General features: G+C 37.4%; 1 protein-coding gene across 5 annotated transcripts in view; it reads left to right on the forward strand.

Moving 5' to 3' along the window:
* FRYL (FRY like transcription coactivator) overlaps positions 1-12,555 on the forward strand; it is a 251,245-nt gene that overhangs the window by 202,019 nt on the left and 36,671 nt on the right. For all 5 annotated transcript variants that reach the window (XM_088021180.1, XM_088021179.1, XM_028100519.2 and 2 more), the window contains 6 exons: positions 27-121; positions 1,193-1,797; positions 2,095-2,192; positions 6,276-6,446; positions 8,714-8,854; positions 12,317-12,514. In XM_088021180.1, coding sequence (XP_087877306.1) covers positions 27-121; positions 1,193-1,797; positions 2,095-2,192; positions 6,276-6,446; positions 8,714-8,854; positions 12,317-12,514 — 1,308 coding nt within the window. The remainder of the gene's footprint in view (positions 1-26; positions 122-1,192; positions 1,798-2,094; positions 2,193-6,275; positions 6,447-8,713; positions 8,855-12,316; positions 12,515-12,555) is intronic.

The following is a 12,555-nucleotide window of genomic DNA, read 5'->3' on the forward strand; positions in this document are numbered from 1 at the left end:
TGCCTTTTTTTTTTTTTTTAACCTAGGGATTTGTGATTGAGCTTCTTCTCACATTGGAATCTGCAATTGATACTTTGGCTGAAACCATGAAGCATTATGATCTTCTTTCTGCCCTTTCTCAGTAAGAATTTAAGCCAGACAAACTGTAGATTTGTAGATAGAACTCCAGTAGCTAAATATGCATGACTATGACATTATATTATTCTCGTATTGGTAGTGAAAATAATACCAAACAACTCAGATGGATTACCACTGGGGACAGGAGGGCAGGGAGACCGTGGGAAAGTCGTACAGAGCTGTTAGTGGTGTGGTGTTCTTCTGAGGTCCTGGTCAGGGGTCTGTCTGCTGCACGACGGGGCGCCAGCACCACTGACCAGCTCCATTCCTGCCACACCCGCCATCCCATTGCCCCGCAGCCGGCCAGCCCCCTCCCCACTCACATCTGCTGCAAATTGTTCCTCTCCCACTTTCTCTTCCTTGCAAATCCCGAATTGGCTTGTCCTTCAAGACCCATCTCAGATATCACCACCTAGCTAAGCATTTCTAACTCCCTGAGGGTGGTGTGAATTACTCCATTTTGGGGGTTCTCACGGGGCTTTTCTTTAGAGTTTAATAACAGTAATTAACAAACTGAATTTTTGCATCTCTGTCTCTCCCAACAGACTTCAGTATTGCTAGTGCTTTGCATACTGCTGGCACCTGTAGGCAGCATTCTGTCATTATTTTTAAATCAGTGATAATCAGATGTGAGGGAGAAGGAGAAATCAAAAATAAATTTTTGAGCTTGATTTTTTGGGGGGGAAAGAGTGTGCATTGACAAAAATAAGGACATGGGGACCATCAAGTCTGGGGAGAAGACAGATGAGTTCTGCTTTGGACATAACGTTTACTAAATCCTAGAGCGGAAAGTTGTCAGTGATAACTGCAGCAGAATTTTCACTTCAAATCACACATCCTCCAGCTCACAGGAAATGGTTGGCCACAGTAGGAAAGACACCGTTGTATATTTTGCTTTAATATGGAGGAAAGAACTGAAATTGAAGTAAGCAAAGTCAGATATACTCAAATGTAATTTTTCCTGGTAACAGTGTTTTTTCAGTGTTTTCGAGAGTAAAATTAATGTAGCAAAAGAAGTGATTGTACATGCATTTATCTTTTTTTCTTTCTTTTTTTTTTTTTTTTTTTTGTAAAGAACCTCATACCATGATCCTATAATGGGAAACAAGTATGCAGCTAACAGGAAAAGCACTGGACAACTCAATCTAAGCACAAGTCCCATTAATAGCAGTTACTTGGGATATAACAGTAATGCAAGAAGTAACTCTCTGAGATTAAGTTTAATTGGTGACCGAAGAGGTGACCGGCGGCGGAGTAACACACTGGATATAATGGATGGACGGATAAACCATAGCAATAGTTTAGCAAGGACTAGAAGCCTTTCCTCTCTGAGGGAGAAGGGAATGTATGATGTGCAGTCCACTACTGAGCCTGCCAACTTGATGGCCACCATTTTTTGGATAGCAGCATCTTTATTAGAATCAGATTATGAATATGAATACCTCCTGGCTCTTAGGCTTCTCAACAAACTGCTTATCCATTTGCCTCTGGATAAATCGGAGAGTCGAGAGAAGATTGAAAATGTACAAAGCAAATTGAAATGGAATAACTTTCCAGGCCTTCAGCAGCTCTTCCTTAAGGGTTTTACCTCAGTCTCTACGCAAGAAATGACCGTGCACCTCCTCAGTAAACTCATTGCTGTCTCCAAACACACGCTGGTGGATCCTTCCCAGTTGTCAGGTGATGTTAATAGAATTGCACCAACTCTCTGCTTTTTAATGTAGTGAAATGTAAACTAATTTGTTTTGAAGTCTACTAATTTCTGCTCTTCCACAAAGTCACGGGTTGACTTGTTTGTTTGTTTGAATATATGAGATAGCTTAATTTCCTTGGTAAAAGCAAAAAAAAAGAATGTAGAAGATCAGGTGCTCCAAGAAATAAAAAGAAAATGGTTTCTGTGAACCATTAAAAAAATACCTTTAGTTTTTAAATAATGTGCAATAAAATTGGTTATTGTTTGCTTTTTTTTTTTGATAGGCTTTCCTCTTAACATCCTTTGCTTATTGCCTCACTTAATCCAGCATTTTGACAGCCCAACTCAGTTTTGCAAAGAAACAGCTAGTCGAATAGCAAAGGTAAGCAAATGTTATGCTGACAGATAATGCTAAAGGGAAATTTTTCTGGAGTTTATCTTAAAGGGGGGGATCTCAGATCTTTTACTGGGACTTCCTTTGTGAATTTCACATCTAAATTTTTATTCTTTTCATGCATATAAAGGAGTTTTACAGTAATGATGTAAGCTACCACTGTTCAAATCACAGTGAATAAAATTACTTGTTTAGCGTAATGCTCCTCTGAGTCTGAGTCTTTTTCTGCTCTGTTTCCCTACTTTATCTTCTACCTCTCTGTCAGTCTCCAATTCATTCGTTTCCTACCAAATATTGCTGAGCACTGGGTTGGGTGCCAGAAATGCAGTGATAATCAAAGGAGACAGAATACTTGCCCCTGTGGGCCTTACAGTAGGGGTGCAAGCAAGTAAGTAGACAGTCGCCATCGAGGCTGATAAGTGTGCAACGAAAGGGCAGGACTCCAGGGGCACAGAGAGCAAAAGTCTGCCCAGACACTGAAGGCTGAATAGGAGTGACCAAAATAAGATCCCTGGACAAGAACCTAGGAGATGGGTGAGGTTAGGTTTCCGGGCAGGAGAAATTGCATGTGCAAAGGCCCCGAGCCTTAAGGAGAGGGCATAGTACATTCTGTGACTCCAAAAGTTCTCTCTCACCCTTTACTTTTGCCTTTTTCCTTTTAACATTCTCTTCCTCTCTCTTTGCTGGCTTCTTTCTTTTCTCTCCCTTATTTTCTTTCCTTCTGAAGGTTTCTGAAACAGGAATGTACCAATTTTTAAATCATCTGTTAACATTTGTTTGAAAGTGTTAGAGCTCTTAATCATAATTTTAAAAGAGTATGATTTTTTAATAATTTCCTCTCAAGAACAATAAAGAACCCAAATACCTCGCCTTGTGCTTAAACTTAACTCTTAATTTTCTTTCTTCTTTTTTTTTTTCTGTCACTCATTGAGTCTTGGAAAAAAGGCTTTACAGACTGAAAATATGAACAGTTATGAGAAGGAGTTCTATAAATTCACAAGTCATGTACATACAATAGGAAATTAGCTGAACTAGGGGAGATGAGTGAATAGCAGCAGAAAGAAGACAACCTAGCTAAAACAGGAGGAGAAAATGAGAGAAATTTGCAACAAAAGGGAATAAGCAAGTGAAATTCTCTGGAAGAGTTTTTTTATATGAGCAACCTTTTAAAAGCTGCGGGTCATTTAACAAGTAGCACAACAGTAGATGGAAAGGGCAAGCATGCAGAAAGCCAAAGAGAACACCCGCTTCCCCAGGGCCCGGATCCCAGCGCCTGCAAGTGCAGATTCATCCCTGAGCTACCCCAGCCCCATGAATCCCCTTAAGAGCCACACACATAGAAACCCTTTTGTTATCTTGAGAGATACTATTTAATAAATGACAAGGTAATATTTAGTAAAGTGTGCTGTTGAATCCCTGATTACACTGCTAAATAAATTAGATATGGAGAGATTTTTAACATAATCGTTTGAAAAGCATGTATTTAAAAAGAAGAGTTACAGTTAGTGGAAACATATCTTAATTTTGAAAATGATTGCCTTAAAAAAACCCAGCAACATGTATTTGCATTAATGAGGTCTAAAAGTGATATAAAATAATTTATTAAAATATTGTTCACTTTACTATTCTAATGACCTATCATTAGGAGAATGTTGTAAACAAGTTTTTTTTTTTTCATGAGAGGTAAGAAAGAACATATAAAGGGGAAAAAACTATATGGGCTTACTCTGGGATTTCAAAACATAAAAAGCCCCAAGTCCTTTAATGAGGGAAGTAGGAGCATTTAGAATGGCAGGGGACACCGTTGGAGAACCTCCTGCGGAATGATGGCCCAAGACGGGAGCCCAGCCTGGCCCGACCCAAAGGATGTGGAAGCCCCTCAGAGGGTCAAGCCTCTGCTGTCTGGACCAAGGCAAAGCACAGGAAACTCCCAGATACCTTTTTGTTTTTAAGAAACCAAATACGGCTTTCTATGAGTCATAAATTGTTTTTAAGTCTATTTTCTTCCTGTTGAGCAAGACAAAAAGGTTCCCTCTGCTTTCAGCAACCTGCAGGATATGAATTAAATTGATTCCTTAATTATCCTCTCACTTAAAACTGTTGAAAGTAATTTTCTGCCATTATGTGCTTCCTCATTATGCAAATATCCCTAGTTCTGTTTGTGCCCTTGGAGAGCACAGAACTTCAAAGTGAGGCAACACTTAAGATGTATTGTCCTTTTAAGCTATTCATTATAGCAAAAATAGTATGCTAAAAATGTTTGCATACTCTTTTGGGGTCATACTTTAACCTGGTCGTTCAAAAATTCCAAAATTAAATCTAAGCCATTGTCTTTACTATAAAATTATACAGCATCTATTCCTAGGAATTTTCTTCCTCTTAAACAAGTGTTTTTTTTTTTAATCATGCTTTAAAAAATATTTTTTGAGGATGTAAGAGTTATATAAGAATGATTTATTTTTCAGGAAAAAATAAAATTTTAAAGAACTTACTTTAAAATATTAAAATGATTCCTAAAAAATAACAAGTTGTGAAATTATAAAAATAGTATGCTTAATTATTATACTTTGAAATACAGATAAGAAACATCAACAAAATTTTTTTTCTTCCTACCCCGTCTGTTTTATGGGTAAAAGGGTAATGCATGAAACTAGCTGCTTTTAATAATTTTATAAAAATAACTTACAAGATACTGCTAATAGTCCGTGGAGTCTTGCATGCCTTCCTATTTCAGGCCTATCCAGTGATAATGTCCACATGATGAATCAAAGTAACAGTTACATTCATCTGAAAGTTGAAAAGTACATATATTTTAAAAGGTTAATATTCTGCAGTTGACCTTGAACAACAAAGGGGTTAGGGGCACCAACCTCCTGCACTGTTGAAGATCGCATATAACTTTTTCCTCTCCCAGAATGTAATTACTAATATCCTACTGTTGACTGTAAGCTCTACCGATAATGTAAACAGGTCAATTAATACATATTTTGTATACTACATGTGTCATATACTGTATTCTTACAGTAAAGTAAGCTAGAGCAAAGAAAATGTTTCTACGAAAATCGTAAGAGAAAATATGCGTACAGTACTATCCTGTATTTATCGAAAAGAATCTGCATATAAGTGGACCCGCACAGTTGAACACCCCACCCCCCCCACGTTGTTCGGGAGTCAATGGTACTTTCTTTACTAAGTGCTTTAGGCAGTTTGTGAAAATACAGACAAAACATCAATAAGATGGTAGAATAAGTGAAGAAAAGGAAAACCAGACAAAATTTCAGTGCTAGCTCTATGATAGGCAGGGATAAAAGACTAGTGTGGCCCCTTTCCAGTTCTGTACTGTTCAGGCGTCCCCCAGAGCAGGCTAAAGAATACCTTCACCAACAACTCAGGGAACAGACAAGGTACACGTGGTCAATAAGATCCTCCCAAACATTTATTGATTCAGGTTGCATAATACTGGATCAAACAAACTCTAGGAAGTCAGTACATTTTGAAGTGACCTTAACTTACTGGCCAAGGACCTTAGGAGCTTGTGGCAATTTGGGGTCCATCGTGCAGGCTGTCACGCACGATGTCATGCAGGATGTTCTGGAGACGTAGAACGCAGAGTTTTATCAGAGCTCCAGTGAAGTTCTTTGAATGTGTCACACATGTGAGCATCTCTGCAGTTGACTGCCCTACTCAGAGAACCAAGGGAGCTGGAGACGAAAGCATTTCTGCTCTGGCTCAACATCTCTGAACCTCACGGAGCCTGCCTGTTTAGTGACTGCGCACCACAGGGATTTTACAAAACGGAATTCTTTACAAAACAGCTACAAATGATAACGTAGCATTTACAAAACCATGTATGGGTTTTACCAGATGCAGCTGGTAAGACAAAAGTCCTACTATTTAACACCCATAGGAGTTCTCAACCTATTAATCTTCCATGTTACCCATTAAGTTATTCTCTTACAAATGCCTTGTGCTTTTTTCTCTCAACTTTTCTACTGTACTTAAAGAAAATGCATTAAAGCTTGAACATCTACCTCTAAATTATTGAGTGAAATTATTTTCTTTGTTTTTTAGGTGTGTGCTGAAGAAAAATGCCCAGCACTTGTCAATCTGGCTCACATGATGAGCTTGTACAGTACACACACGTATTCCAGAGACTGTTCTAACTGGATCAATGTCGTATGTAGATATCTACATGACTCCTTCTCAGATACTACATTTAATCTTGTGACTTATCTTGCAGAGGTAAATTTACCAAAAGAAAAACAAAAGTACTTTTTAACTGTTCTATGGCAAAATTTTCAAGTGGACTTAGAAGCAGTACTGATACTAATCTTCAAGTTGTCTTTGAAAGTGAATATAGATAACGTCCTTTTTTAAAGGAAAATATGGGTAATTCAAGTATAAAGAAAGTATAAAGTATACTTTCAAGTATAAAGGCTTTTTTTTTTTCATTTGCGGTGTTTTCTCATTCACTGTCCTTAAGTGACATAAAACTCAAAATGTAAATTTCACCTTTATTTCAAATAAAAAATGGGTTTTCAGTGGTCTTGATCCTAGAGAATGGTTATACTTTTTGCTTCTAAAAAAATTAGTTCCTGACTTTGAAATCCATTCTAGAATAATACAGCATACAAAGGCATTTCTGCTGGGTAAGTTCTTATTGATGATACATTTGCTTCCTGATCTAAAACATGATTTGGGCGGCTAAAGATGGAATTAAAAAAACACTAGCCCTACAACAGCATAGAAAGTTAATATTTATTTGTTGAGGAACTAACTTCATGCCTAAAAAAGTAAATTATTGAGTGATATCCACAAAGAATCTCAAAAAGTCCTAGTCACTAAAACTGTTTGCCAGCTTATTATAAAGTGATATCTTCCTTTTTAAAACTTGACCTCTAAAAATTAAACCTAAAACACTGTATAAGCTTAAAAGAAATTATTCATAACTCAATATATTAACATTTCAAATATTGCCCATAACACTGTTTAACCTAGCTATGTCACGGATGTTGACTTTTATGAAATACTTTAGGACTGGGCGCCTGGGTGGCTCAGTCGTTAAGCGTCTGCCTTCGGCTCAGGTCATGATCCCAGAATCCTGGGATCGAGTCCCACATCAGGCTCCCTGCTCTCCCTCTCCCACTCCCCCTGCTTATGTTCCCTCTCTCGCTGTGTCTCTCTCTGTCAAATAAATAAATAAAATCTTAAAAAAAAAAAAAAAGCTTTAGGACTGGTGTGCATTTTTAAGGTGTTGCTTTTGACGGGTTTGCTCCCATCAACCTTAGATTTAGGAGAGACGATGATTGGGGGGCACCTGGCTGGCTCAGTCAGTGGAGCATGCACGTCCTGATTTCAGGGTTGTGAGTTCGAGCCTCGCGTTGGGTGTAGAGAGTACTTAAAAAAAAAAAAATCTTAAAAAACAAAACAGAGCCAACAGTGGGGATGATCTGTGTAGCAGCTTCTTAACCTGAATAAATGCAAGTCTCTAGGTTTATCTTATACCTAAACCTTTAGGACAAGAGCCAATATAAAACAAGTCTAACTTCTTAAGCCTGTCCCTTAAATGGCTTTGAAGTCAAGCTCCTTAGACCAGCTTCACATTGGTGCCGCCATCAAGCTCACCGCTAAAGTAGCGCTGGTTCTCCCATCCTGGGGTCATGGGGTCTGTACCACATATGGTGACTGTTTTTCAGTCTGCGGAGAGAACGCTTTGCCCCAAATGTTACCCTCAGTAGTGTAAGTTATCCTTGTTTTATTATTATTCTTAATTCTGAAATTATTACTAACAACGGTACTGAGACTAGTTACATATATTTAGAACTACATATATTTAACTTCAATTGCCCTGCAAAAAATATGAAGTTTAGATAATATGATTACTTTTTTTTTTTAAGATTTTGTTTATTTATTTGACAGAGAGAGCACGAGCAGGGAGATGGGGGAAGGGAGAGGGAGAAGCAGGCTCTCCGCTGAGCATGGAGCCCGATGCAGGGCTCAATCCCAGGACCCTGGGATCATGACCTAAGCTGAAGGGAGACACTTAACCAGCTGAGCTACCCAGGTGCTGCATGATTGCTTTATTATTTTAAAAAAGTCATGGCTCAGAGGTTAATAAGCTTGTCTAAGATGATGTAGCTAATAGGTGTGCTTGGTATGAATGATTTGGGGATAGTTATTCTTTGGTGATGGTGGTGTAGTGGTTTTTTTCTTAACTGATGGTTAAATGGGATGGTCAACTTAAATTAGTTATAGAAATGAAAGAAAAAACTAAGATTAAAATGAGAAGTTATAAAAAAATTAAAAAATGAGAAGTTATTACTGATCTTTTCTGAACCAAAGACAAGTAACAGTAATAGACATTATCTTTTACCTTTATTATTTATTAGTCTCTGGATTTCTAATCATCGAACCATAAAATCATGGATTAAATCTATTATGTTTTTCAACATCATAAATACTGAATTTTCCTTAACCTAATGAACGTATACTTTTTAACATTATTTTAGCTGTTAGAGAAAGGATTGTCCAGCATGCAGCAATCATTACTACAGATCATCTATAGTCTTTTGAGTCACATTGACCTTTCTGCTGCCCCAGTCAAGCAGTTTAATCTGGAGATCATAAAGATTATTGGCAAATATGTACAGGTGAGTGACCACAAAATTTATGTATAGAATTTATTCATTGCAGAACAATTTTTAATCATAAAAAAACACTCTGAAATTCCTAGAGTAGAGAAGTAGTCCATAAGTCATGTTTCCAGGAATATTTACAACACGGAAAAAATGTTCTTAATGTAAGTGACAAAAAAGCAAAATCTGAATGGTAGGATTGGCATGATTCCTAATTTTGATTAACCATGACATCTGTGGATATACATTTCAGTAATGACTAGAAAGAACGTACACAGATAGCAGCTATCCTCACTCTGGACCATACACTTGCGACTCTCTTGTGCCTTGCTGCCACTACCCAGATTCTACATAATGAACAAATAGTACTTTTAGAAACAGAAGAGCTCTTTGTAGAGTCTGTATTTTAGACTTGCTTTCTGTGTCTGATACAAGGAGCCCAGATATTTAGAAAGAAAATCAAACTTGGTTTAATGTAAATGATGACAAGTCAGTCTGGTCTATACTGAATTTCACCTTTGAATTATCTGTTAAGAAAGGCCTTGCTGAGCAGATCAGTATTGTGGATACAACTTATGAAGGAGAACAAACTGTTTAAGAGCCTTAACAGATTAATATTTTGTTTCTACTGCAGTTACAATTGCATTCCCTAAAGCAAAACTTACAAATGGAAATAACTTGCTTTTTTTTTTTAATTTCTAGAGCTGAATGTTTTGTAGCCTTTTTTTTTAAAGATTTTATTTAGTTATTTGAGAGAATGAGAGAGAGAGAGAGAGAGAGCACAAGAAGGGGGAGGGTCAGAGGGAGAAACAGACTCCCCGCCGAGCAGGGAGCCCTGTGTGGGACTCGATCCCGGGACTCCAGGATCATGACCTGAGCTGAAGGCAGTCGCCCAACCAACTGAGCCACCCAGGCGCCAATAACTTGGCTAGTAATGAGTTTTTGTCTTAGCTCATATCTGAAAGTAATAAAACAGTGTTGGGTTCCATTATTCTGTTAGGTAATGAAATTCTTTATAAAATTCCCTTGACAGGGGCACCTGGGTGGCTCAGTCGGTGAAGCGATTGCCTTCGGCTCCGGTCATGATCCTGGAGTCCTGGGATCAAGTCCCACACAGGGCTCCCTGCTCGGCGGGGAGTCTGCTTCTCCCTCTGACCCTCCCCCCTCCCGTGCTCTCTCTCTCTCTCTCTCTCATTCTCTCTCTCAAGTAGATAAAATCTTTAAAAATAAATAAATAAAAATAAAATTCCCCTGATGGTCAGTGAATGCAAATAATCAAAAAACCTAAGATTCTTTGGTGACCCTGTTTATCCTCTCTATCTTCTCTCTCAATGAGTAATACTTCACCAAACAATTATATTTTTTTTTCTAAAGCACATTTCTCTTTTCTTAAGGCGTAAAGAAGTTAACTCATCAAATATTTGCTGCATCTCCCACAGAGACACATACCACAATGAACTACTAATTTATGAAATGCAGATGCATTTCTTTATGTTCAGAACCACAAGCTCACATATCCACTGGGCAAGCAGGTGGTCATAAGAGGGGATAGATTTCTAAGTGAATGGCACATTCCCCATTTAAAGGGAACAGCACAACTTAGCTTCCCCTAATGGCTGCCATGTTGGAGGACAGATCCAGTGTGGCGAGAACTTGTAACTTTTGAAGAGAAGCTGGAAATGTGGGTTTTTCTTTAAAATCTCCTAATTTCAAAATGTTGACCCAAATTTCTTAAATTTTGTATGGACCGAAGTCATATTTAGCTGATGGGTCATCACAGTTAGTGACTTCTGCTTTATTCAAACATCAAACATTTCACAGAATTGAACTCCTCCTGATAATCTTTTATATTTCAAGCACAACTACCAATATAATTTACAGAAACATCTCTGAAGAAGTTTTAACTTTTTACAATGTCCAGAGCTTCTAATTATTTCTGTCAGAAAAAAAATGTCATGGGGCGCCTGGGTGGCTCAGTTGGTTAAGCGACTGCCTTCAGCTCAGGTCATGATCCTGGAGTCCCGGGATCGAGTCCCACATCGGGCTCCCTGCTCAGCAGGGAGTCTGCTTCTCCCTCTGACCCTCTTCCCTCTCGTGCTTTCTATCCCTCATTCTCTCTCTCTCTGAAATAAATAAATAAAATCTTTAAAAAAAATGTCATAACTTTGTTAAATATAAACTACTTTTTTTATAATGAAGTATGTGCTTAAAATGTCATAATATCTATGTGGACATTTTTATAATTATTGAATATTTTGTGCTTTAGGTGTCCTCATATCAAGATGTTATTAAAGAAATTGGATAACTCAGTTCTGCCAAAGATTTTTCACTTGCTGTTTGTTATTGTTGTTTTAGTGGCATTTTCCCCCTCAGAATGGTCAACTGTGACACAGTATGTAGAACACAAGATTGAGGTGTGATTTTGTTACCATAAGTCAGGAAAAAAAAAAAACAGTTTTTTAATGTGTATGCTTTTCAATAGATGGGAAAAAAATACTGTAAATTCTTCATTAGAAAATGATTCTTCTTTGGGCACCTGGGTGGCTAAGTTGGTTAAGCATCCGACTCTGAGAGCAAGCCCTGTGTAGGGCTCCATGCTGGGTGTGGAGCCTGCTTGAGATTCTCTCTCTCTCTTCTTCTGCCTGCCCACCCCCCTCCCCCACCGCTTGCACATACACACTCTCTGAAAAAAAAAAAAGAAAAGAAATTGATTCCTCTTCTTCTCTACAAATATCTGTCTTGGTCATGTAAATCATTTTTAAATTATCTTGTTAAAAATACACAAAACTAAAAGCAGAAAAATAACTCAAAGACCTCAATAACTCAAATAACCTGGCCTCTTTGTAGTCCCAAGGGCCAATCAGATGGCGATATAGCCACATATGTCGGGGGAAAAAACTCACCCTATACAACTCAGTAATGCCTGAGAACATCACTTTAGTTGTAATGATTAATCAAAATTAGGAATCATACCAATCCTACCATTCAGATTTGGGCTTGGGTCGTCAAGAAAAATCTAAATTTTTTTTAGTTTTTTAAAATATTTTTACGTCTGAAAAAATATGCATTAAAAATTATCTCCAAGATTTAAAATATTTGAAGTTTGGAGTCTTAAAGCCATAACTTCATTCATCTAGAAAGTTCACATATATACAACCCTTTTGTTTACCACGACTGTGAGATTACTATTTAGACTTTCTAAATTAATATTTACAAAGCACTTAGTAAGAGAAATGCAAGGTATTCTGAGTTGGTAGCATGATTATGTATATGATGTCTCATAAATCTGACAGTAGAAAAATAATTTTCTTACCTGTTGTAACTCAGACCCTCTGTTAAGGGCCTTAAAGTAAAAATGAATGATTTACAAAAGTTTTTATAGAAACAATATTTTCATTGTTTACAGTGTACACTAAATTTTTGTTCTTAAATATATATTTGTAACTTTTATATGTCTATTATTTTTTTTTAAACCAGAGTCCTTATTGGAAGGAAGCCCTTAACATATTAAAACTGGTGGTGTCTCGCTCTGCAAGTCTTGTTGTACCCAATGATATACCCAAGACCTATGGAGGAGATATAGGTTCTCCTGAAATATCTTTCACCAAGATTTTTAATAATGTCTCTAAGGAGTTGCCTGGGAAGACCTTAGATTTTCATTTTGATATATCTGAGGTAAGGTGCTCTATTAGAAATTTTCATTTGTTCATTTATTC

This window comes from Eumetopias jubatus, unplaced genomic scaffold (genome assembly GCF_037043125.1).
Source record: "Eumetopias jubatus isolate StellerSeaLion01/CBP00866 unplaced genomic scaffold, mEumJub1_p1.0 scaffold_2, whole genome shotgun sequence".
NCBI classification, from domain to species: Eukaryota; Metazoa; Chordata; class Mammalia; order Carnivora; family Otariidae; genus Eumetopias; species Eumetopias jubatus.